The sequence below is a fragment of the Chlamydotis macqueenii genome, chromosome Z, assembly GCF_036417535.1.
Source record: "Chlamydotis macqueenii isolate bChlMac1 chromosome Z, bChlMac1.mat, whole genome shotgun sequence".
NCBI classification, from domain to species: Eukaryota; Metazoa; Chordata; class Aves; order Otidiformes; family Otididae; genus Chlamydotis; species Chlamydotis macqueenii.
Genome location: NC_141593.1, coordinates 928,826 through 955,335, shown reverse-complemented (window position 1 = coordinate 955,335; position 26,510 = coordinate 928,826). Strand labels below are relative to the sequence as shown.

The 26,510-nt window shown below is 46.6% G+C and overlaps 1 protein-coding gene across 1 annotated transcript; it reads left to right on the top strand.

Moving 5' to 3' along the window:
- Nucleotides 1-7,141: 7,141 nt before the first annotated feature.
- Nucleotides 7,142-25,753, top strand: LOC104483523 (tetraspanin-36-like). Its single transcript, XM_086771146.1, has 7 exons — nucleotides 7,142-7,267; nucleotides 21,190-21,381; nucleotides 22,503-22,577; nucleotides 22,741-22,836; nucleotides 23,408-23,560; nucleotides 24,276-24,359; nucleotides 25,595-25,753. The coding sequence occupies exons 1-7, from the start codon at nucleotides 7,208-7,210 to the stop codon at nucleotides 25,679-25,681; spliced, it is 747 nt and encodes a 248-aa protein (XP_086627272.1). The 5' UTR covers nucleotides 7,142-7,207; the 3' UTR covers nucleotides 25,682-25,753.
- The last annotated feature ends 757 nt before the right edge of the window (nucleotides 25,754-26,510 follow it).

Genomic DNA, 26,510 nt, shown 5'->3' with positions numbered 1-26,510 from the left:
CCGTGGCACCTGTCTGCCAAAAAAAAACCATGTGCGGAGCTGCCCGGGGTGGAGGAAAATTGGGAAAAAAAAATCATTGGCTGTGCATCAGCAGTTGCTTGAAGTGCATCGCTCCCAAAAGAGTCACAGGAAAAAGCTGCCGCTGAAGCTTTCAAGTCCAGGAACACGGATACTGCCAGGATCTTTGCTTTCTTTTAGATAATGAGGACTCGGCTGATAACAAGTTGAAAACATGATCCAAAGCAAGAAAGGTCGATGTGCAAAGCTGACTGTAAAGCTTGTTCTCATCCAGCTGAAATCTGCAGTGCAGTTACTCCACGTATCAGTCACTGGGTTCTTGCATGATTAAAGCAAGCGATGATACGCAGCATTTAAACACCGGACTATGTGTTACACCACCACGGTAGTGCTTGAACTGGACTCTCTTGAGTTTATTTCAGTAGAGATTTAACGCTGTCATCCTGTTGTGAGTTAATCTTTGAGATGTTTGGGACAGGGAAACAACTTCACCGCTGGGAACTGTGGCTTTGCCCCCTGAAAACTCTTGTGTTTACATGTTGGGAGGGCCGAATTTCTTGGTATATTATGGTTTGGCCCAGTTTATGTGGAGTTTAATGGGAAATGTTGCCTTAGTCTTAACACTTACACAAAACCAGATCAATTTTGTGTGTAATAACTAAATACAGACAGTATACAAATGTGCAGTACTTCCATCTGTTTGAAATCTTTAAAAAATTGGGGATGTGTGGATCCTCCAATCCTCCTATTAATGGTTTGGGGGGTTTTTTGTGAAGTCTTTCCACCAGCTTTGAAAATACTTACTTCTGAAAAACCTAATTTTACACCAAGGGCATGACGGATGTCTTGTGACTTTGGGCTTATTCTACATTAACATTAGACAAAAAAAAAAACAGCTTCTCTTTAACTTAAATGCCAAAGGGGTTCCTGGTCGCTGCTCTGTTCTCCAGAGTTTCCTCACCGGGGGAATATTTATAGGAGAGGTGTAGCATATGGTCTGTCCTGGGTTTGTTGGTTTGGATTCTCCTTCCTGAAACCTCTCTCTAAGGAACAGCCAAAGAGCTTTCCAAGAAAATCCTTCATTGGACACTCAGGTGTCAAAAACCGCACAAAAGTCAGAGCTTTACATGTGGGCCAGGGTTTCAAACCGCTTTAAACGAAGTGCAGCCAGCCACAGAAAGGGATGGAGTCACCTCTCCTTCCTCTCCCCGTTCAGACAGATCAGCACAAAGATACAGCTCGTGTAGCTAAACCCTAATCGGGGGTGACCTGGCTCCTCGGCCTTGATCTGCCCCAGCTCAGCTGCAAGAGGGAAGGGCTGGGGGTGAGTCAGGGGTAGGACAGCACCATGCGATGAGTTGAAGCAACTGGGCAAACCAGAGCCGTCTTTCAAGAGCAAAATCTGTGGTGGGAAAATCCAGCAAGGACAGCAGGGCCTTTCTGCTCTTTGAGGAAGTACAAGAAGTTGATTGGTATCAACTGATGAACAATTCCTCCTTTTCTTTGTACAAAATAAACCTTTTACTTCTTCTTCTAGAAGAAAAATTAACTCAATTTAAGGGAAACAAAGTCACCCCCCACCCCTCATAAAAGACAGAACTTTTCCTGCAGTGGCTGCCTGTTCCTTTTGTGTGGGATTGTGGTGGCGGCATGAGCCAGCCCTTGGGCACACCAGGTCCCTTCCTCCTGCAGGATCAAAAGCCCTTCTGCTCCGGCACAGATGCCCTGGGCTTCCCAGGCTGGGGCTCTGAGAAGTTGCCAGTTTCTCTTTGGTTCTGAATTCCCCGGGGATTTCCTCACTGGTCACACTCTAGATTACCTCAGGTTCCTCCAGTCATGCTGCCTTCTAATCCTTCCTGCCAGGGCCTTCTGGCAGTCTTCAAAATACTTGCTGAAGGAAATAATGACTCCTGTTTTATGTGTCTTTTGGGTACTTTTATTGTTTTTTTTTTTTAAGGATTTGCTGTTTGCTCAGATCCACATGACTGGCTGAGTCAGGAACAGGAGAGTCACACAAACATGCCTCCATGCTTTGCGTGAGTAGCAAGCTCAGAACTTATACTACCGTGCGTTAAACACACAAATTAAAAAGAAATCTTTTCCTTCAGTTGTGTGTCACAGCCAGTACCTGCCAGCCGGCACCGCGTGCGCAGAGCCGCAGCTGTGGCAGGAATGTGTGGTTTTCCCCCCAAAAAAAAGCAACCTCACATCTTGGCTCTCATCTCTCACCTTCCTGATTAATTTGAATTTGTGCTCGCACTGAGTTCTGCAGCGTGAGTTCTGCTGACGTTTTGTCGTGCAGCTGTAAGCAGCGCTGGCTATCAGCATGTTTCAGGGTTATCTGTAATAAAGCACATGTTTCTGTTGCGGTCGTGTTATCTCCCTGCGGAATTGCATGGCAGCAAGCTGCAAGCTTCCAGTGTTGGCACATGATTTGGAGATGAGTAATTCTTAGTGTTTAATCAACTCTGAACTTCATGTGAGGGCTGAGAATTTTTAAGTTGGAGCCCAGGAGCAGCTGGTCAGCCTTCAAATATTAGGAGCTGAAAAGAGATCTGCGAACTCTCTGAGTGAATAAAGGAGGCAGCTGATGGGACAGATCTGTGTTTGGCCTTGGCTGGTGGTATCAGCTTGGCTGGTATCAGCTGGTATCAGCTGCGTGCACAGGTCGTGCTTGGTCGTTGTGGTTTAAGTGTAGAAGTGCAAAGATCAGAGTCCCTCTCTGACCACGTCTGAGCCGGGCGCCGTCAGACAAATGATCATTTTTACCCCTGACCCACACAGCGGAAGGGAGGGGGAGAGAAGATCAGCTGCTCTCCTCTCTCCATTCCCGTGGGCGAGTAGAGATGTTATTCTCCTTTCTTTCAATCTTGAAAGAGCAAAGAGAAACCACAAGAAGGGAACACAGCGTGAAGGAAGGGTGAATAATCCCAGCATGAGAAGATCATAATGAATACGGATGGTGTATCTTAGGGCTGCCCCGCCAGCCGATTTACACAGTTTGGTGGATCCAGCCGTTAAAACTGCCCTTATTTCTGAAAAACTGCCTGTGGTCCTTCCCTGCCTCCTTGCTTCAAGAGCTGATCTGCCAGTGCTCTCCTCTGCAGACTTCTGCTTCTCCCCGCATGCTCCAGGTTTTACAGAGAGTACTCTGTCCTCCTGCCCCAGTTTGCTGGAACCCAGTCCTGCCAGTATTCCTGTCCCTCTAGAGCTACTGGTTTAAGTCCTTTGCTGGACACAGCCCCGGAGCCTCACCTGGTTTTAGGTGCCAACATCTCCCTGCTGGTGAGACCAGATCCAGAGACCAAAACGTCTTTGAGTTGCTTTAGCCGTACCTTGCAACTTAGAACGAAATATCCCAGAAAAGCTAACCAGGCATCTTGCAGGGTTCCATCGCACACCTCCTACCTGGCTGTCTTTGGTCACCAAGTCAGCAAGTGGGGAACACCGGTTGGTGTGGCCAAAATTCCCCTCCCAGCAGATCGGGGTTAATGGAGCAGAGCAGAGCGTGATCACGGCTTGAAATTGCTGCAGTCGCAGCTTCGGGGTCAGCGCGGCGTTACCTGTAGTACCTGCTCGGCAGAGTACTGAAGTATGGTAGAAATCGAAATTCTATGTCTAGTGCTATGGCAAGGTCTAAACTGGCATGGGATGGAGAGCCACATAGAGTCCTTGCTTTCCTCATTCAACTCCGTGCAGGAACAATTTCCCTGCTGTAAAAATGAGAAAATGTGAGTATTTGTTGCTGGGAAAAATATTTTTTTTTTTTTACAACTGGGACAAGAACTGAGTGTGAACCCAGCTGGAGTATTCAAAGAGGAACTGAAAGTATTTGAGTTTTGAGTTCTTCAGACTTCACTTTTTGATAATTTTGTGGTCTCCATAAAAGATTATTTCAATGTTTTTAGCTAAAAAGCTATCTCTGCTGACTGTAAACTTTCCTTCCTGTTATTTTTACATGAGTCTTTTCAAAGATCCAAATGATTCTGAAAAGATCATGTACTGTGCAGGGTGGTTCTGCGTCATCCTCACATGCCAGCCACAGGAGACTGATTTTCTGTCCCTGCTGCACGGCCGGTCACCAGAATGTCTGGTGCAATCGGCAGCTGGTGCAGGGATAAAGGATTAGAGTCAACGGGAGAATGAGGACAGGACAGGTTACGCTGAGGTTTTATAAACTGATGGTTCTCAAATGACCCTTCTGTGACAGGCTTTGTCCCAACGGACTTTAAAAATGTTTCCAGCGGTCTTGGAGCTGTTCACAATGAGAGTTTTGGGAGGGAGGCAAGGTGCTGCAAATGGGAAATATAGGCTCTATTGAAAAAAAAAAAAAAAAAGGGAAGGGCTTGAAAATTGCAAGCCAATTAACTTCAGTTCATGAAAAACAACATCAAAGAGACCATGGAATAAGTAACTGGGAAATCGTTTGTAAGCGACTAAGAAGAAAATACAGAGATGAATACCAGCCAGCGTAGGTTTGTCAGGGAGAAGTGGTTTCACTTTAATCTCATTTCCCTCTGTGACGGGTAACAGGCCTTGTGGGGAAAGAAGCAATAAATATCATATGATAAGGATTTTAACATCTCCCCGCGTTCCACAGTAGGTTCATCCCCACTGCCCATGGGTAACGATCCCTGGCCTAGGGACAGTCACCCGCCCGTCACCTGGGCCTCTGCAGCCACCTCTCGTGAGTTTTCATTTCAGTAATAGTAGAGAATTTAAATCTGGAGAGCACGTGGAGGTGGCAAGGGCTAGGACTGGGGTAGGGACGGAGTTTCCAAACAACCTTGAGGATTTGGAGGAAAAGGCTGAAAAATCGGATGTAGCACAGAAAGGACAAGGGCGGGGTCACCCACCCGGGCAGGAATAATCGGACAGGGAACAGCTGGCTTGGAAGTGGTTCCTTCGGCAGAAATAGATCTGGAGCAATAGATGATCACGAGCTGGAAGTGAGCCAGCAACGTCACGGTGCTGCAGAAGCAGCCAGAGGGGTTCGGTGTCCTCTTTGGCACAGCTAAACCCTCCGGGAACATGCTCCCCGTTTTCAGGCGCTTCAAGAAAAATGGGCCTCCATGGGAGAGAATAAATTCTGAAAAATACCAGAGCTGACAAGTTGTTTCGTCTAGCAGGAAGAAAACTAGAAAGGGATGTTTTCAGATACATGGTCTGACGTGGAGAAGGGAATTTTTATCTTTACATCGTTGATTTCTGGTGGATAAATGAAAAAGTAAAGATCCTTTTCCTACCAAACGTTATGGCTTCCAGTGCAAACCGTGGAGCTTACATGTTGCAAAACATACAATAAATAAATCAGTGGGAAATCTGTTGTTTTTCCACATGTTTCCTAAACCAATTTCAGACTTAAACCAAACAGACCCACCCAATTCATCCAGGGCGAAAGGTCCTACAGCAGCCGGCGGCTCTGGAAACTGAGCCCCCTCCAGGCTATCTTTCTGTTGTCCTGTTAGATATGTTTAATTTCCTTTTTCCCCCATTCATTTCCAAAGTTGACTGTGACAATTCCAGCTTACTGCTTTTTAAAAATCTCGTGTTCAACAGGAATCTCTTGATTTTAAGCCCACTCTGGTGGAGAATGGCGTGGAATATCGTAACGGGGGCTGTCTGCGACAGTTGGGATACGTCTCTACAGGCACATCCCTGCTCTGGCAAGTTACTTTCTAGCCCAGCTTTGATTAAAAAATCAGCCATCGTTGATTTTAATCACATTTTGCTTTGAAAGAAACAGCATACAGGTGGGAACATTTTGATTAACAACGCAATTTCATTCTCATTGTGAAACTACGTTTATTTTTAAATAAAATAGAGAACTAACAAATGACAAAAATGGAAACAATACCTTGAAATTAAAGAAAGATGGGGCTTAGTTGGCAAGGTGGTTTCTTTGGTGTTTGTTTTTTTTTCCTTCCTTTACATTTAATTTCAAATTAAACTTCAGAATTTGCCCTTTGATTCTCATTCAAAGTATTTCCCCCAGATTACCAGTCAGTCCTACGAAGTTAGGAAGATAAATGGTTTCTAGGGGATTTCCTTTCTTTATTAACACCTCAGCCACGCTGCAAGGAAAAGTGAAAATGCGGATTTTCTTTAAAAGGAAGAAATACTCCACAGTTATACACTCGGTTAATATTTATTGCTGTAACAGAAATAATCATGGCAAAGACAGGCTTGCTGGCAGGAGGAGCTCTGTCAGCAGTCATCAAGGTCTGACTTTGCGCCGATCTTTACTCTTAAAGGCATTTAATTTTGTAGATCGGCTTCACCCGGCATTGTGAGGGGATTGCTGTGATTTCAGCAGCTGGCGCAGGCCTGTCAAAATAGCAGCGGCTTTGCCTGGCTTAAATCCATGGGCTGTCCGTGATCTCCCATTCCACGATTCCCCACTGGAAAGCTACTTCAGCACAACCCTTCCGAAATCCATATGCCCGGAAGGAAACTGGTGCACATCTGTCTTTCCCGGGAAAGGGCAATGATAGTAAACTTGTTGTCGCTGCATCCCGAGTGGAGTTGGCTTCAGCTCGGTCCCGGCTGCCAGAGATGATCTTTTGCCAGCCCTACACCCTCGCCTTGTTTTTAAAAAGCATGATGCTGGGCTGATGGAAATAAAGCAATGTTTGCAGCCCTCTGCGGTCGCCAGATTCCAGTCCCTCTCCCCACGGCTGCTCAGCCTCACGTTTCAGTGCTTAGGACGCACTGGTGGGCATCCAGACCCCCGCGGTGGCCGCCGTCCCGCTGTTTGTGGTGCGTGGGGTGGCAAAAGCAGACGTGAGACAGTGCCAAACCAGAAAAGGCTGAGAAGGGCTGGAGGAAGGGAGACGGTCGGCCGTGGGTTAGCAATCCTGGAATTGATGGAAACTTTTAAGCCACAGTGAGAGCTTTGCAGAAAAGCTCGGTTTAACAGAGCTTGAAAGTTGCAGAAGTAAAAATAAAAAAAAAAAAAAAAAAAATACCCCCCCCCCACGTTGAAGTCGACAATAATTTGCTTTGACATGTGTTGCCGCTGCTCCCCAGCCCCTTTGCCTGGGAAATTTGCCACGGGGAAACACTGCCCGTGGGTGGGGAGATCCGGGGCGGGCTGGGCTGTGGGGCGGCGCCGGTGGGCGGACCCACGCGGGACCCACCGCCGGTCCCCTGCTCGCTCAGCCCACAGCCCTTCTCTCTGCCCCACGCCATGGACTGCGGCGTGATCACCTCCAAGACCGTGCTGCTGCTGCTGAGCCTCGCCTTCTGGGTACCGCGCCGGGACACGCGTGGGTTTGGGGGCGCGGGGGGGTGTCGCGGGTGTCGGGCAGGAGGAGACGGTGCTGTGGGACGTGCCCGTGTTTTCGTTAACCGGCCTTTCCAGAGTGAGTCGGGCATTTCGTTCCCGGTGGGCATGTGCCTCTTACTCGTTTCTACAAGAAAAACTTGTATTTGTGTTGTTAAAGAGCAATATTTGGGGGTTTTACGTTTCTGAGAGAAAAAAAAAAAACAAACAGTGTTGGAGTTCAGGATTTTTTTTGTGAGGTATTTTTGACGCAGTAGGTTTTTCAGTAGTGTTCTTAATGTCATTTTACATATTCGTGTACGTTAATGCAACCTACCCGCTCATTTTGCGACTGGAAACAAATGGAGCTGTTTGGCTGCAGTGGGGTGAGGGGCTGCCCTCCCAGTTTGGGGGAGGGAAATGGCTGAGAACTTTGTTCCAACTATGCTTTGCTACAATTAGGCCATTACAAATCACTTCCTCAATAATTACTTAGAAGCAAACAGAAAAAAAAAAAAAAAAAAGAAAAAAAAAAAGGAGGTTGGGTTTGTGTACTTTTTAGCTTAACCCGTGCTGGGTTGGAGGGCTCGTGGCGTGGCCACCTGTCGTAGTTCAGCCCTGATCAGGACCAGGCCCCCCCCTACTAAACAAAACCACGACACCACCTCAGGACAGCGACAGCAGGTCCTGGGGCAGGTGACCGCTCGGAAGAGCAGGGCGGTTATTCTGGTAGCCAGTCTTGGGTTTTTCCCCTGCACGGGGAAGTTTGCATAATGTCCCGCCCCGTCATCACGCAAGGACTTGGTGTGCTGCTCTTGGAGAAGAGGCTCAGTTGAACCTCATGTTGTCCCCTTCCGGCCCTGTCCCTGCTTTACGGGGACTGGGCACAATTTATTGCTGCGTGAGTTCCAGGTGGCTCTGGTATCGCTAGCCCGAACGGTGCAGGAGGCTGTGCTTACTGCTGCGCGTCGGGTAACGTGATCTCACCGTGTATGTTTGGTTTGAGGTGATTTTTTTTAAATACTCGCTGAGAAACATCAGAGCATCTCACTGTTTGCGTATGGAAATCCCCTGAGCTTCAGCTGGGGCGTACTTCAGATTAGCATCACTGCTTAGCTTTTAAAAAATCAAACAGCTCGATGTCCGCCGAGAAACGTGTCTGGTACCTTTTCTTCTGCTGTAGAGGAACTCTCTAATCGTGGTGGAAGCTATTAGGTCATCTGGATCCACAGACCATCAGTAATTATCCTTTTGCATGTCTGTCGCCTCTGAGCTTGGGGAAACCTAGACCGGCCCTTTGTTTTTTGTGTTTTGTTTTGTGTTTTTTTATCCTAGGAAAAGCAGTGCAGCCCCAAAGCTGGCGTTTAGAGGCTGCCGCCGCCGCCACCATTACGCGTGGTAATTGCGTTCCTGCCGCAGAACTGCAGAACCTGGAATTCAGGTTTTCAGAGGGCGGGGAAGGAGGAACTGACTCTTTTATGCTCTTTCAGAACATTTCTAACAGTTAGGGCTCTACAAGTTCCAGGCTCCAGATCACTAACTATCAGAACACAACATTTCCAAAGAACATTACAGTCCTTCTCTAAGGAGTAATTTGTGCTCAGGCATTGCATGCTGTACGTCTTGCCCAGCTTTGAAATTACTATGGAAAATAATTAATCACCTGCATATTCAGCAGACAGTGCAGTTGCTGTGCTTTGACAAAGGTTGTTCCTTGGAAATGTCCTAAAAAGGCAATAAATCCGCTTTTGTATCTCTGATCGTTATCGTTGCGCAGGAGTGAAGAAAGACAGATTTTTTTTTTCCAGAATGACAAATAGTTGTTTCCTAAATGAGGTGAAAAAGCAACTTCTCTCATACCCTCCAGGCTCTGCTGCGGGGATGAGACTGGGGGCCTGTAGATGGGCATAACCCCCACAAAGAAGGCATTGATGGAAGCTGTTTTAACTACACGGTTACTAAGGGTGGTGCTTCAAGCTGTGGGGGATCTGCCCGCCTCCAGTTTTGCTTTTTAGCACCTACTAATTAGGTCCAGGTGTGTGGTTATTTTGGTAAGTGGGCGTTGGCGTGTTCTAGGTGGACACTGGGGATGGTGGTTTAACTCAAGGAGACTGAAAGAGAGAGGGGAAGGGTTGGAGGAGGCTCTGAAGTTCTTGGCAATGTCTTGTGAGGGGACTTGGCTGGGTGGGATGTGATGATGCTCCTGGAAGGGGAGAGGTGAAATGCTGGGGTTCACTTGCTGGTCCAAGGGAAGAAACGGGGAATCTTAAAACTAGGTGGTGGATGCCCCATCCCTGGAAACATTCCAGGCCAGGTTGGCCGGGGCTGTGAGCAACCTGATCTGGTTGGAGATGTCCCTGCTCCTGGCAGGGGGGTTGGGCTGGGTGGGCTTTGAAGGTCCCTTCCAACCCAAACCATTCCGTGATTCTAGATGAAAGTTTCGTGCTCTGATATTTCCATATAATGTGGTCTGAACAGCCTCTCAGGTTGCTTTTCTTCTAACCTCCCTTCTTTAATCTTAAAGCTGTGCTGCTGAATTCAGCCATTAGCACCTTGTACCTGCTCACCTTCTCCTTCAGGGTACTTAAAAAATAAATGAAAAAACCTAATGAAGAGGAGAATTTCCGTCCCTGCTCCGGGTGGGGGAAGTGATGCTGATCGGCCGCGGGGTCTGTCTGACTCACAGCAGCGCCCATGGTGGAAAAAGCTGCTTAACCAAGAGCTTTAGGGTTGTTTTTTTTTTTTTTTATCACATTCAGCAAGTAAAGCTGTGGTCCTTCATCCACTTCTGAAAGGGCTTGAGACAGGTTTCCCTCTGGCCTCCTTGTTTCTGTCTCTCTGATGGAGCCGTGGTACTGGTTGGGGTCCCCGGGACCTAGGGGATGATGAGCTGGGGAGGGCTGGGATACATTTTGACCCAGCGTGAGGAGCATTGGGTGGGAAGAAACAAGCAGTGGGTTCCTTTCTAGCTCTGCTGGGAACTCGTTGCTGAACCATGGAGGGGAAAACAAGTACACAAACCGGAGCGGTCACTGGACGGAGCTGATGCCAGGGCTTGGTACTGGACTTGGGCACTGGTGTGATTTATTGAGCGTGCCTTGAAAAGGCAAAGTTCCTCATTGTTTTAAACTGCTCTGCCCAAAATCAAGAAGCAGAACTTAAATGCCTTTGAGGAAAATGAGCTTTGCTGTGTGCGTAGGGGCCTCACAGATAAAATTAACACTAAGGTGTCGGTGCTGTGTGGTCGGGAAAGGGGAAGCGTTCAGATGCAGATATGGTGTGAAAAACTTGACCCTTTCCTGTGCATTCTGGGCAACGAGCTTAGTCTGGCTGTCCCCAGTGTTCCCCAAGGCTGTAAAAACGCTGTGGATCTCGTCCTAAAAGCACTTTGGCCTCCTTGTGAGTTTCATCATTTTTAGGTCTCCGAAACCAGAGGCTGTAGAAGGGCCTCTGACAACTGCAGCTCCTCAGGAGTTCACGTTTTGTTACCCCTCCTCAAGAATCATAGAGTCACAGAATCTTTAAGGCTGGAAAAGACCTCCAAAATCATCAAGTCCAACCACCAACACCACCATGCCTACTAAACCATGTCCTGGAGTGCCACATCTACACCTTCTTTGAACACCAAAAAAGTTCAGAGCTGAAGGACACTTCATCCGGGGGGAACAGAAAGTGGCTCTTTCCTGTAGCTGATGTATGAACTGGGCATTTTCTTCATTTTCCCCAAAAGCGCGGTACCGCCAAGCTGCGTTTACTTTACCGTGGAGCTGGCGGGATCCCTCTGTGGTAGGAGAATCCCAGCCTGTGCTTGTCCTTATGGGAAGCGGCACACACCAGCCACGTGGCCCTGCTCCCCGCGTCCCTTCCCTTTCAGCTGGGTGACAAGCAATATTTCAGGGCAGATTAGAGGCATCTGCCCTGTTAGCAGCTCCAAGAAGTCTTCCCAGACGTTACTGTTAGCGCCGCTGTGTTTTGGGTGCACTTCTTTGCTTTTCAGTTCGTAGCTTGTGAAAGGGAAGTCACAAGAGCCAGGAACAGGTTATTAAGGACCTAGGATGGTTCTGAAGGCAGATATTGAACTAGAGGGTGTTCTGTGTCTGAACCAGCTGCTCAGACCAAAGACGGCTTGGCAGCAGCTGATGAATCCATACATGCTCAGCTCAAGTCACCCTCACAGCACGCTCTTTCCCTGCAGTCCATGTCTGTATTTGGGGAGAAGAGTGAGAAGGGTGGTGCTGCTTTCTCCTAACAGTGGTCCTGTTGTCCTCAGAGGTGCGTGATGCTCTGTGGTTTTGATGAGCAGCAGCACGCTGGCCCCAAGGCAGAGGTCTAAGCATTAGAAGTCAGAGGATTTGGGGCAGGATTCCTTGCTTTGCACTGGTGTGGATGTCTCCACGAGGACATCCCACCACGTGGGCTTTGTAGGATATGTGCTGGCTTTTAGGGATGGGGAAAAAAACCCCAGAGTTAGGCTTGAGGAACAGAAGACAACATGCTTGGACAATTCTAAGAAGAACTTGCAGTGTGTTTTGAAGGCAAGCTGACACATGCCCTGTAGTTGTACGTTGCAGCTGAATATTTAGATACCGTGTACTTTGAGGAGCCTCCCATGGGTCTGGAGAAGTAGGCTTTGTACATTTTTTGTCAGGTGTGTCCCACCTCTGTACTTCACGTGAGGAGACTGGTCTAAAGGATTTGAAATTGTGGCTAATAACTGGCATGAGATCAGTGGTCAGTCTCTCCCGAGGCTGTGGGTGCTGCTGGCAATGAGGACAGCTTGGTAGGGACTCACAGCTTTGGTGCTTTCTGCTCCAATTCAAAGCCAACTTGCTGAGTTCGGTATTTTTTATTATTTTGCAAATCGATGTTTTCACAACTTGAGAGTCTGAGGGAACATAGAAATGTATGTGCTAGGGTTTTAAATTGCCAGTATTTTTTTTTTCCAGTAGGAAAATGTGGGGAAAGACTTGAAGCTGTAGGCTTCCAAGGCCTCGGAAACTCAAGGAGCTGTAGGACAGTGGGGAGCAGAGCCATGCGTGTCCTGGGAAGCAGCTTGCCAGAAAAGTCCTTGAGGGTCCTGGTGGGCGCGAGGCTGGCCATGAGCCAGCAGTGTGCTCTTGGGCTGCATCAGTAGGAGCGTTGCCAGCCAGAGGAGGGAGCTGGCCCTTCCCCGCTGCTCAGCACTGGTGAGGCTACATCTGGAGTGCTGGGTCCCGGTGCTGGGCTCCCCAGTAGAAGAAACACGTGGACATACTAGACAGAGGGATGAAGATGATGAAGGGACTGGGTCACCTCTCCTGTGAGGAGAGGCTGAGTGAGCTGGGACTGTTCAGCTTGGAGAATAGAAGGCTCAGAGGAATCTTATCGATGTCTATCGTATTGATTCTCCCCCTCTGCTCCGCTCTGGTGAGACCCCCCTGCAGCGCTGCGTCCAGCTCTGGAGCCCCCAACATCAGAAGGACGTGGAGCTGCTGGAGAGGGTCCAGAGGAGGCCACGCAGATGCTGAGAGGGCTGGAGCAGCTCTGCTGTGAGGCCAGGCTGAGAGAGCTGGGGCTGTTCAGCCTGGAGAAGAGGAGGCTCCGGGGAGACCTGAGAGCGGCCTTCCAGTGCCTAAAGGGGGCTTAGAAGAAAGATGGGGAGCAACTTTTGCCAAGGGCATGTAGTGATAGGACAAGAGGTAATAGTTTTAAAGTGAGAGAGGAAAGATTTAAATGAGATATAAGGAAAAAATTCTGTACTGTGAGGGTGGTGAGGCACTGGCACAGGTTGCCCGGAGAAGCTCTGGATGCCCCATCCCTGGAAACATTCCAGGCCAGGCTGGATGAGGCTCTGAGCAACCTGATCTGGTGGAAGGTGTCTCTGCTCCTTGCAGGGGGGTTGGAACTGGGTGATCTTGAAGGTCCCTTCCAACACAGCCAATTCTATGGTTCTGTGATGTATGTAAATACCTGAAGGGAGGGTGCCAAAAGGACGGAGCCAGGCTCTTCTCACTAGTGCCCAGTGACAGGACAAGAGCCCATGGGCACAAACTGGAACACAGGAGGTTCCCTTTGAACATTGGGAAACCCTTTTTTTTTTTTGTGAGGGTGACCAAGCACTGGCACAGGTTGCTTAGAGAGGTGGTGGAGTCTCCATCCTTGGAGATACTCAAAAGCTGCTTGGACGTGGTCCTGGACAACCTGCTGTAGATGGCCCTGCTTGAGCAGGGAGTTGGACCAGATGATGTCCAGAAGTTCCTTCCCATCCCAACTGTTCTGTGCTTATGTGACCTTGTACTGCGTTGCTGCATGGCCTGTGGTGGCTGTGAACTTATCTGTGGCTGGGAGCTGCAGCAGATGGTGAGTACATCCGCTCCGTAGCAGCTGTTGCCTACGTTGTCGTCTGATGAGCACACTGGAGGCTGCCTGTTCCTCTGTCCCACAGGTGGAGGGTCACTCGCTGTCCTGGATGAAGTCAGATCACACAAGTGCAGCAATAATTGATTTATTGTTCAGAGAAATGAACACCATGAGCGTGGTGGGAAATGGTAGTTGAAGCCAGAAAGTCCCTCCCAGGTGAGAGTTTTAAACGCAGGAAAGGAAAATGGCGAGGAATCTGTGCAAGTGGGATGGGAAATGCTGAGCCAAGGTTTCCCTAATTGCTGGGGGAAAACCAGCTCTGCCTCAGGCCAAGGGAGCCTGTCTGGTCTGGGGAGGTGCATGGTCTGATGGGCCATTTAACTTTAAAATGAAGTTTTACATAGAAGTTGTAATTAAAGCGATGTTGTAGTTCAGCCAGGATCGGGACCAAACTGCGCAGTCTCTCTCTCACTCCCCCCATCCTCCCAGGGAACAGGGAGAGATAATATAAGAAAAACCACTCGAGGTTTGAGATAAGGACAGGGAGAAATCCTTAAAGTTACCGTTACGGGCAAAACAGACTTGACTTGGGGAAAACTATTCATTTATTACTAAAACTAGCAGGAGAATGAGACAGGGAACAAGATAACCTCCCCCCACCCCTCCCTCTTCCCAGGCTTAACATTATCTCTGCCTCCTTCCCCCCCAAACAGCATAGGGGGGAAGAGGGAATGGGGGTCACGGTCAGTTCATCACGCGTTGTTTTATGGCGCTGTGTCATTGTCGGGGGAAGAACTCCTCACATTCCTCCCCTGCTCCATAGTGGGGTCCCACCCACGGGCTGCAGTCCTTTGTGGAACTGCTCTGGCGTGGGTCATCTCTTCCACGGGGTGCAGTCCCTCCAGAACAGCTGTCCCAGCGGGGCCTCCTTGGGCCTCCTTCAGGCCTTCACCTGCTCCGGTGTGGGGTCCTCCCCAGGCTGCAGGGGGGTCTCTGCCCCTCCATGGACCTCCATGGGCTGCAGGGGGACAACCCGCTCCACCATGGTTGTCACCACAGGCTGCAGGGGAATCTTGGCCAGGAGCCACATTACTCCTCCCCCTCCTTCTTCACTGACCTTGGCATCTGCAGCAGTTCCTCTCACAAGAAAAGTTCTTCACAACAGGCTGGCAGACGCCTCTCAGGATCCTTTTTCATCTCATTCACTTCTCATCTCCTCTCCGCTTCTTGCAGCCGGGCCGGGCCGAGTTGGGCCCAGTCGGCTGCCCGGCGAGAGGCCAGAGGGTGAGGCCTGCAAGGCCCACGAGGCTCGCGCCTCCCCCTCTCTGCCCCCACTCAGCTTCTTCACATCTTCTCTTCTCTTTTTTTCCTTTGTTTTCCCCTTCGTAAATACATTATCGCAGAGACGTTATCATGGACCCTTCTGTTACCAATTGGCTCGGCCTTGTCCAGCAGCAGGTCTGCCCTAGGCCCAGCTGAGTCCGCTGAACAAAGGGGAAACAACTTCTAGCAGTTTCGTACAGAAGCTGCCACCTTAGGCCCCCCCTCACTAAACAAAACCACAACAAGCGAGCACAAAATGAAGAAAGCTTTCTCAGAAGTACACAGTGCCTTTGCTGGATGTGAAGACAAAACATCAGCATCAGGCATTGAACTGGGTGAGGTGCTGTGACTTAAAACACTGCTGAGCAAAGATCCTGGTGAAAAGTGGTTTTTCAAGCCTTAAAATTAACTAGAACACCTCAGTGAGCTGATTGTGTAATGGTGAACTAGAAGGGAATGGTTCGGGAAGTGTTTGTGCGGATATTGGTAGTTCTTCCAGTACGTATTTGTAGTGGTATGCTGTAGGAGAAAAAACTTCTTACTACTCTTTAAGCAGTATTATTTACTATAACTTTCTTTTTCCACAAAAAGTTAAAAATATGGGACAAAGTCAAATCAGTCCAAGTTTTGTGCTTTGGCAGATATTAGTGCTCGCCCTGGGGAAGTCCAGTCTGAAGACTGATGGGGGAGAAATGCCAGTTCATGTCTCATTTCCTCAGTTCTTTTACACGGTAGAGGATACATTTTGGTGAACACCCTTGTTTGGTGAATTTGCAACTTACCCTGATTTTACAGATTTTTCCTTTTAACACTATAGCTTTGTCACTCCATATTTAACTGACCAGCCTGAGAATGAGGGCCACTCTCCAGCTTCAGGTCCTTTTAAAAAGAACACCCTGTAGTGGTCCACGTTAACAGACCAGATTATCAAATCAACACTCTGAAATGGGAGAAGCAAAACAAAACATAACAAAACAAAAACCCCCAAAACAAACACAAAACCTCAAAACAACAAACAATACTTTTTAACTTCATAGCTAGTAGTTTAGTTCCCTTACTGTATTTTATTTGGGTTTGGGTGGGGAGGGAAGAACACAAACCTCTCTTCCTAGCCCTCACATAAGGTCAACTTAAAACGAATAAGGGAAGGTGGAAAAGTATCTGTTCTGCCTGATAGATGCAAATTTTATATTTTGGTTTTCTTTTTCAAAGCAGTTGTAGAGAGGGAAGTTTAAGGGCCCCCTTCTTTGTCTGTGACACTGATAAAATGTCATGAAGTGTCTGCATGGCCATAAGTCTTTCCAGAAGGACAGAGGTTCATGGACATCAGAATATAAAAAATTCCCCTTCTGATGGTGGAACACAAGGTAAAAATCTTGCTGTACTTTTAACAAATATATAAAATGTACTATTTTCCAATGGCTGTCGTATTCTGCGTCAGTGAGACAACTCAGGCTCTTTACAGCCATCCAGTCCTATCGCCTTCTTCAGGCAAGATTGAATATTGAGGGTGCTGCGTGTGCGCCGTGTGGCTGGAGAGCGTTTCAGCTTTTTATATACGTACTGTGTACGTCGTTGTACGCTCCCGCAGCACAGCAGCGCTGTGTTCCTGCCTCCCCAGCCCAGCCAGCTGGGCTAAGTATGGACGAGGTGGGTGCAGTCCACTTGGTGAGTAACCCTGCCCCAAACATCAGTCCAGGAAAACCCCGTTGCTGTGAAAAGGGGACTTCTTGCAAAATTTACATTTACCTCATCTCTTCAGCTTGGCTTATGGGTATCACCAGCGTTGTAAAGAAATACCCGCAGTGTTTCGTGGAGCCCCAGTGAGTCAGGCCAGGGATGTTTGGGGAGGGAAGGTTAAGGTTAGGATGTTCTGCTTGCTGGCAGACCACAGCAACGTGCAGGCAGCGTTGCAGCCCCACAACGGACGAGGTGAACTGGTTCTTTCTATCAGCCTTGCGTCACTCCTTGGCTGCCTGCCCTGGGGTTTCTGCCAGCTGCATTGGGCCAAGTACTGTGCATTGTGTGATCCTATTCTGTGCTGAATTCTTCTGAAAGTAATCTTCCAGGCAGGAGACTAAAAAAAATTATGAACAATAACAATTTATAGTATTAACTTCTCAGAATAATCCTGGCAATCTTGTTTGTAATTTTAGATGTGTTCAAAAAGGTGTTTGACTCACCGTGAAGAAGTAATTGCTTAAACTGGCCTTTGTATTTGTGAAAGATTTTTTTTTTTTTAAATCCAACAGAAACCTTTTTAATCAGGTGTACTTTGCACTTTTTTACTCTTGACTTAAGCTCTATTTTCAGCAGAGCAAAGGACTTTTCTTGTCATCCTTCACTTTTAGAGAAGTTTCATCATACATCTCGGACTGGGCTGAAGGTTTTGCAATGTTAGGGGGAAAAACCCTCCACTGGATTTTGAACGTACCTTAAGTAGTGGGAAGGCTTAAGAGGAGAGCTCAGATTTATGTTCCAGAATATTTTTTATCTTTGCTTTCAAAGTTTGGCTCTGGGACTTATCTGCAAAAATAAAAGGGGGAACAGATCGTTAGCTGAAATGCCTTCCAGTCCTGAGCGACCCTGCTCTTCAGGCTTCAAAATCTTCACTTGGAATTAAAAACCATGTGTAAAGTTGTGGCTGTATCTCAGTTTGCGTGGAAAAAAAAAAAAGTGAGCTTCCTTTAAACTAGATCTTTAGCCACAGTCTTTTATTTTTACCTCATTACGCTTCCTTTTTCTGCTTGAAAGCAGAAGTTCAGAAACTATCATAGACCTCTTACGGGCTGTGTTTCGCCTCTGACCAGAACCCAGACAATCCTGAATGTCACAACAAAATCTGCTGCGAAAGTGCCGTTCCGTATTTGCCTTTATAAAATGTGGGCAAGAATCTCCTTGAACGCAACACTGGACCGTCTGATGTTGGCTTACTGCCGTGGAGCTTTGCTAGTTCTGGCTTTACAGGACTTCAGTGAATTGGCTTCACAGTGCAGTTTTGAATTTGTGGTAGCCCTTGACTAGCAAACGAGGTTTTTCTTAGTTTCCTACAGTTGGTCCATCTTTAACATTTCCTGTGCGTGTTTCCTTTGCGCTGCGTGTTGAGCACGCTTAAAATAGGTGGAAAAGCAGGCATAAAGTAGAAAGGAGAGATGAAGAATGTATCTGTTGTCTAAATCACTTGCACAAGTGTAATGGAAGTATTGGGGGATTCTTTTGTGTAAAATATCCTGTAAGAAGATGAAATTATGATGCAGATGGTCTTTAGAAGTAGAGAACTACTGGCAAAGGCTGGGACTAGAGTTACACGAAAGGGCAGGGCTTTACATTCTCTGAAGATGACAAATGATTAACTTTGCATTGTACACATTAACTGTGTCACAAGGCTGTTTCGTTGTACACATTTTGACTTGACATTGCGGCTGAATGCAGATGACTCATTTACTTGCTAAAAACGTGGTTTATGCCTTTTTGTATCTGGGCTATTCAGCTTGTGCTGCCTTTCCTGTGATAGTCACCCCTGTTCCATTTCCCCAGGGCCTGCCTTCCTCCATCATGAACCTTTCTGAGGGTCTCGCAGACCTTCTGGTTTGCTCTTGGGGCTGTGGGCACTCAGCGATTGAGGACAACTGTGGTGGGACATCCCAGCCTGGATGCTGAGCCGCACCAAAGGCTGACGGCCTCAGGAAAATACGTCCTCAATAGCGGTTGTGTCCAGATGCAAGCACTCGGTTTAAAAGTGCACGTGCCTGAACATTCGTGCTGCTAGTGGGTGGCTCCACTTTTGGTTTGAGGTGACCACCTGGCAGTGCTTTCTGTAGCCTGGAATTTTTAAAGTCACAACTCAGCTCTGTGTTAGGTTTGTGGTGATCGCAGCAGCAGAGAGGCCAAGGATGAGGTGATTTTAGGTGTACAAGCAGAGCGACTGGGAGCATCACCATGTCATGTCTGTATTTGTGGTAGAGGATTAGGACTTGGTGCGTGCTGGAGTCATGGTGCACCTGCCTGAAATTTCCCAAAACCTGAGAAACCAGAATATCATTACTCTTCAGCCATATCTGTGTTTACCAGGAAGGGTTCAAAACTCAGCAACAACTGCCGTCAGGGGCTACAGACAGGACTATGACAGTAACTGTGGTGTCATTCATGTAGTATTTTTTTGCCATGCACAAGCAGGAGAAGTTTTTAAGTCAACCCAGAGCATCACGCTGTCTGTGCTGTGGTCACTTGGATGTCTTTTATGGCTTCCATGGGAGTAGGGGCCAAACTCTGAACCGTTTTAGGAGCTGTACGAGTTGCCTTCTGAGCTGATGCTGGCCCAGCTGAATAGAGCACTTCTGTGGTTAATAAAAGCCCTTGCCTCCCTTGTCTTGAATCTGCATTGTTTTCACTGGGTCGGGGCCAATCACAGTGCTCAACAGTCCTAGAAAATATTAGAAATTAAGGATACATTGGGCAAATCCCATAATTACATTTTCTCCGCGGTGACGGGTAGTTAGCCCAAGAGCATTGCTTCCTTGTCCATGGCTGCTCTTTCCGAGATGATGCTCTTCCAGAACAGAGAATGGGTGGACAGTTGCACGTGCATACAGCTCTCCAGGCTAGAAATACGGAATGCACTTTTTGAGTCGTACGCCTCGCTCTTTTTGTGCAATTGAAGGCAAGGCAGGATGGACCTTTCCTGTCGCACTTTGAGTACGAGGGCATAGTGTTGGAGGAGGAAGAGGTGAGGTTGCTCATGGTGGTGAATTGAGAAGGCAATGGCACTCCATGAGCTAAAGTGGTCTCATCCTTTCCCTCTGTCCCTAAAAAGGGGCAGAGGAAGAAGCCATGGTTGCTGTACACATGCAGACAGGGAAATGGGAAAGAGATTTCTCCTCAATGAGAAGAAAAGATAAAGCAAGTTATAGGAACTGCTTTAATCAGCAGCACCACCTGAAAACCCAATGCATGTGGCCAAGAAAAAAAAAAAACCAACAAAAACCTCCTTGAGAACCGGTCATCCTATTCCGTTTCCTAGTATCTCACTTTGCAGAGGAACTGCTGTACCTGAGCTTCAGCACGGCAGGATCTAGCATGATGTGTGCGAACTGTCTCTAAGGGTTAGTCTGATCCTGCTTTCATCACTTGGGGCATCTGATCCTGGTAATTTTGAGGTGCAGGCAGCGTCCAGGAATGCAAGAGTGGTGTGGGATGAGAGCTGTCTGAAATGAAGGATGTGCCCCACACTTGGAGGTAATTGAAGGGCAGGCACCAGACCTGGCTGGAGGCGAAGGAGCCAAACAAGGTAAAGGAATTAGCAAGTCCTAGCTCCAGTGTGAGGAGTGTTTGAGTTAATTAAAACCTACAGCACTGGGGGAAGTAATGAACTGCTCGTAAGCTGCCTGATGAAATCCAGCTGTAGTCTATTGAAAACAAACAGGCTGGTTTCCCTCAAGTTTCCAGTGAGTACAGACAGTGCTTCGTTTTTACAGGGACCGTCTTGTGCTGCAGGATTGTGGAGGGTGGATGAGCTGTTGTAACTCTCGAGAGAATTTTTTTTATGCCATTGGTGAGGCATTGGCAGGGCATTGCTGAGTCCTTCAGTGTTATTTCCAGGGCAGTACCGAGTTGGGCAGCTGTCACTACTGCACTGTATGTTGGCCTCGATCGGCAAAACGTCCTTTTGGAAGAGACTTTACTTTAGAGGAGACTTTATTTTAGAGGATGCAGAAATCTGTTTTCTCCAGGAAAAGGAGGGATTGTGTTTTGCTGAGACCAAGAACATTGGTGCCTGTCTTAGTGGTTAATGCTGTTGCAAGAGTGGAAAGGATTACTTTTTCGCCAAAAAAAAAAAAAAAAAAGCCCAAACCAACAACTCACCCCTGTGGCAATCATCTTAAAAGCTGATTCCTGCAAATGCAGTTTTGGGTAGGACGTAGGTGATCTTGGGCAGGCAGTGCGAGCTTGGCCTTCTGCAGAGAGACTGGCTGGCGGATGTCAACAGACTCCAGTGTTGCAGCTCAGCTAAAGTGGTGCTTCACTTGTAGAGGAGTGATTCATGGGAAGTGAATTCTGTCTTCTCTGTGTTAAAGTTTGGACAGGTAGCTACTTTCAGATGCAGTGTTTTTTCTTCTAGATCTTTGCATACTGTAGTCATTACTTCTAAAGTTAAAATTTTAATTATGCTGTTACAAAAAGGTCCATATTTACTTTCCTGGGCAGAGGCTTAATAAATAACTGCTAATAACTTTATTACATTTCAGGCAGCAGCAGCAGGTCTCAGCTATGTTGGTGGATACGTCATTAACACCTACAAGAGCTACGACAACTTTCTGCAGGACAAGTATGCTCTCTTGCCAGCCGTCATCATTATCTGTGTTGCTGTGGTAATGTTCATCATTGGGTTGATCGGCTGCTGTGCCACCTTCCGGGAGTCTCGAGTTGGCCTAGGGCTGGTGAGTGCTGCACGTTCTTGCATGTTGTCTTCTTCACCCTGTTGCGCGGTATGGGAGGTGCTACACTGGACCTTCTCAGGACGCAGAGAAGAGAAAGTGAAAGATTATTCTGAAACATGCTGCTGAAGCACTGATCTGTTGTGGGAGTTACGTGCTGCTGTGAGGCATTGATTGATGGTGAGGTGCAGGCTAAATTATTTGTTGCACTGCCTTGTACAGACAAATAGAATCATGGAATGGTTTGGCTTGGAAGGAACCTTAAAAATCACGCAGTTCCAACACCGCTGCCCTTGGCAGGGACACCTTCCACCAGACCAGGTCGCTCAAAGCCCAGTCCAACCTGGCCTTGAACATTGCTTCTCTGGGCAACCTGGGCCAGTGCCTCGCCACCCTGATAGTGAGTAATTTCTCCCTTAGATCTCATCTAGACCTACCCTCTTCCTGTTTAAAGCCATTACCGTTCGTCCTATCTCTGCATGCCCTTGTCAAAATACCTGCAGTCATGGGCAGTTTCATGGCTCTGCCTCAGCTAGTTTGCTGGAGATGAGCGTGGAGAGTAGCAAGTTTTGAGAAGCAAGGTGGTAATGAGAGAGCAGGAGGAGATGTGAATTTCCAAAGCAAGCAAAAAGAGATTTATTTTTCTTTCCTGTTGACTTTAGTTCTCTGAATCCTGAAAGTATGTCTTAACTTCTTCTAGAATGATTTTTAAAAAGCCAGAAAGGTTCATGTTGAATAACTTTGGACCCCCAGCTCATGCCTTGAAGGCGATGCGAGTTCCACAAGTGGTGCCCAACGTACCAAACTCAGCTGCTGGTTTATCTGTGCAGCCTCCTGTTTGACAGCTGCCCTGTGAAGTGTTTCGTAGTCTCTTCACACAGGTCACATCATGGCAGTGTTGAGGAGATGGCCTGCACTGGGCACAGATCCTGTGGAACCTCAGTCATAGTCCCAGCCATACACAGTAACCATCTATTCTAAATTATTTTCTGGAAACTATTTTGATTGGAGAAGCAACAACAGATAACAATAACCTACCGTTATAAATTAATGTGATGGGTAATGGGCTATTTAATTCAAATACTGTGGAATCCTTCCTCACAGTCTCTCTCTTTTAATTTCAGTTCTTGGCCATTATCTTGGTTATCTTCATTGCAGAAGTATCCGCTTTTGTCCTGGGATTTGTTTATAGGGAAAAGGTAAGCAAACAATCAGCATCTCTGTAGTAACCTAAAAGTAAAGAATAGATCTTGCATTGTTACAGCATTCCAAAATATCCAGTTTGGGATATATTGGTTTTAGATAAAATTCTTAGCTGTCATGTTAAAACAATATGGTGGGGTTTTTTTCCTCTCTAAATAGGTAAAAACTGACGTGCAAGGCACAATGCGCTCGGTCTTTGAGAAGTATGACGGGAAAAATCCAGAGTCTACTGTTGTGGATTACTTGCAAGAACAGGTACGAAAACATTTAGATTGTTCTGAGAATTAGTTAAAAGAGAACAGTTGGGTCCTAAACAAGGAATTTAGGCTGGGAAAGGAGGGGAAGAGGGTCAGTATGGTCGTATCCTGGAACTCCGCTCTGCAGCAGTGTTCAGCATCTGATTCTTCAGGGCAATTGAGGGTTCTCTCTACTTTGCCAAGTTGGCATTTTCAGGCTCCTGGTGTGAAGTTCACGTAAACTAACGACCTTGTTGACATGAGTTGCCTTTGGATGAGACCAGGTGAGTAAATATGAATAACTGTTGCTGAGAATCCTGTATTGTATAATAGAAAAAATGACGGAAGACTCTGTCCTGCCATTTGTCACTTAAATATTTGAGCTTTCACAAAGAACAAACCCATAAGGAGGTAATAAAGTATAGAGGGAGGTTGATCTATCGTATCTATGGCTGTTTTCCTGAAGTACTGTAAATCTGCTGCATACTGAGGGCAGCTGTTGCCCCATATGCCTAAAAGAGGTTTAATTCAACATTTGCATTCATGCTCGTATATATTCATACATCCCTGTACTGTCTTGTGTTTGGCAGCTTCATTGTTGTGGGGTGAAGAACTACAGTGACTGGACAACCACACAGTGGTTTAATTCCACCGGCAACAACAGCGTCCCCCTGAGCTGCTGCAGGCAAGAGATGAAGAACTGCACAGGGCGTCTGGATCAGCCGCAGGAACTCAATATGCGGGTGAGGATAAAGGGCACAGTTTCGCAGCTGGGCCATGACCGTTCTCAGCCACCCAGAACCAACGAGCAGAACACTTCAGACAGGGCTTGGGCATAACTTCATCCAATTCTTTTCAGCAATTGGTCCCCCAAACCCTCTTCTCCCTGTGATTTTCCTCTAGCTAACTTCCTTCTCACATTATTCTGTAAAAGCTCCTAGATGATGCAGGAGGGGCACCAGTCTGGATGTTTGGTCTTGTCAGTCTGCTGGTACCTCCTGCAGAAGGTTGCAGAAGCAACATGACAAGCCCAGAGCTATGGGCACGTAGTTGTTCAGATAGATCCAGAGTAGGGAAAGAGACTCTTCTAGGATAGACCATGAATCTGGAGAATTGTGTACCAAGTCCTTCAGTCTGGGACACAAGCCCGTAAGTTGAATTTTACAGCTACCACTGCTGGTCTTCCTGGCTCTGAGTCCTGGGCCCTTCTTTAAGTGACCTGAGCCAGAGGAGATTCTGAGAAGCAGCAGATGTCAGTGTCTCTCCCCAAGCAAGAGGTGCATGACAAGCCATCGGGTCTGGAAGACAAGAACAGAAGCCCTCAGGTCCGCAGTGGTTTCTTAGACAGGCCTTACAAGGTCTTGTTTCCTTTTAAATGTAGGGGAGGGTAAAAAAGACAAAAAACATACAGTTGAGTTACATCTTCTGATTTGTTTTCACCCATTTCTTTCACGGCAGGGCTGTGCAGACGAGCTGGAGTCTGGGCTGCAGAGTGTTATCAGCTATGCTATGCTTGTAATCCTGGGGTTTGCCATTGTAAAGGTAAATGATTTATCTCTCCTTTCATGGAAAATAATACTGCTTTTATTCTTTGATCCCGGGGCTTTTTCTTCTACCATGTCCTATTGGCCTACAGCCTTTTCCTGGCTCTGAAGTAGACCTGGTCCTCTGTTCCTTACTTGTTTTCTTCCAACTTCCTCCATTTCATCTGCCTGATGATAAGGGGAGGAATCCAAAAAGCCACTAGGGGACTTGGGATGACAAGTCAACGGAGAATCCATCTTGGTTGTTTGATAGGAAGTACAAAAAGCTGGGTGTGCTAAAAGGCTTGGATCTAGAATTCTTTATTAAAACAACTGGCTTTACTATTTTTAACTGGCATTTTAAAAATTGCTCCTCAAAGTTTGTTTTTGGATACAAACCAGTGAATAGTCCTGTGCTTAGAGACCTGGAATCAAAATGAGCTAGAAATATGACAAGGCATGAAACCAGCAGGGCTATTTATAGACGTAGAAGATTGAATTAAGGGAAATATGAAACCAGATCATCTTGTGGGTGAAAACTAGATTTGAAAAGTCCTGCCGTAAAACTCCTTGCAACTGGCACACCATAATGTTGCATAGGCATTTCTTCAACTATTTGACCATTTTAGCCTGGTGGTTTGTCATTGTTCTCTGTACCTGTTCTCCAAGATTGGTAACCTGTTCTTTGTTGACCGAGATTTGAACCATTTAATAACAGCAAAATGTTTTTTCTTTGAATATCTGCTCTCCATAAGAGGGCGGCTGTAAGGTGAGCCAATGCAGAACATTTACTGTTTAGCAACCCACTCCCGGACTCAATGCAGAAGCCAAAATCTATACTCACATTACATGTCTTGTTACTATTTGTGATGAACTCTCCCAACAGAGTCTCTCCTGTGATCATCTGCAAAGATTGCTTTAGCATATTCTGTGCTATCTTTATTTGCATATTTTATATGCTTCAGTATTTTGCAGAACTTCTTTTAAGTCCAGAATAATCCCATGCTGTCACTGAATTTTTTCCTATGGCAAGGTAACCAAGAATTAATGTGGATGTGTAAATTAATGTGAGAAAATAGGGAGGAGAAAGTTGAGCTGGAACTATTATTGGAAATCGACGCACAAAAAAAAAGCTTTCTAAGTGTTTTTTAATATGAAATGAATGTCCTTGCTATGATGAAAAAGTCTAATGAACATAGAGGTGTTGGGTCTGAAACAAAATACATCAGAACTAAATCTCTCTCTCTTTTTCAGTTTTTTGGCATGCTGAGCATCTGCGTGCTTACTTGCAAGAGAGAAGACAGTGGATATCAGCCTCTTTACTCAGGGGTGTTTGCTTAATAAAATGCAAGGATCACTTTTGTTTTTTTTTCTTCTTGATGATAAAATAGACTTGTGAACGGTAACAGACAATTTATGACCTTCTTGATAAATATTTTATGTACCTGAAACAGAAAGAACATTGTGTATTAACTTGGGAAAGTTTCTTGCAGGTGATATGAAATGGCAGTTTCAATATTCAGTGCCCTGTTGTAACAGTCCCCTGATCTTGCATACCAAAGCTTTCTGTAAGGTTATTGTGGATTTGGATTTGCGACTTTAGATAGCACCAGATGGTATAATAGACTCCAGAAGGAATGTTTCTTCTGCTTCTCCTTCCTCTACCCTTTAAACATGCAGAAGAAATTTTATTTTTAATCACTAAACTGATTGACACCGCAGGAGGAGTTTCAGTTGTCTGTACAAACGTCAGATGATTCCTATGGCGTGGTTAAACAGCAAAAGAAACTTTTGAGTGCCAGGTTCAAATATTCTTCTTAAGCATAAGGAGTTAGAATATATTTTCTCTGCATTTGATGGTGTTTCTGTTTGGTCATATGTTGTAACTCAGTTTGCTGCAGAGGTTGTTAGTGCAAGACAACCCCATGTTTGAAGTCTAGAACAGACATTGAGTTGTTTTTTGAAGCAGCTAGCAGATGTGAACAATCCCAAGTTAGGAGGGGATGCATGTTTTGAGCTTTTGGGCTCAGGACATCTTATGTTTTTTTTGTCTTTTTTTTTTTTTTTTTTAAATATCACTTGATATGCAAAATTGCTTATGAAGCAGAGCTTTTGAATTTTTTTTTTTCTGCTTTTACTAATGCTTTTATGGTTTGTCTGAAAGACAGAC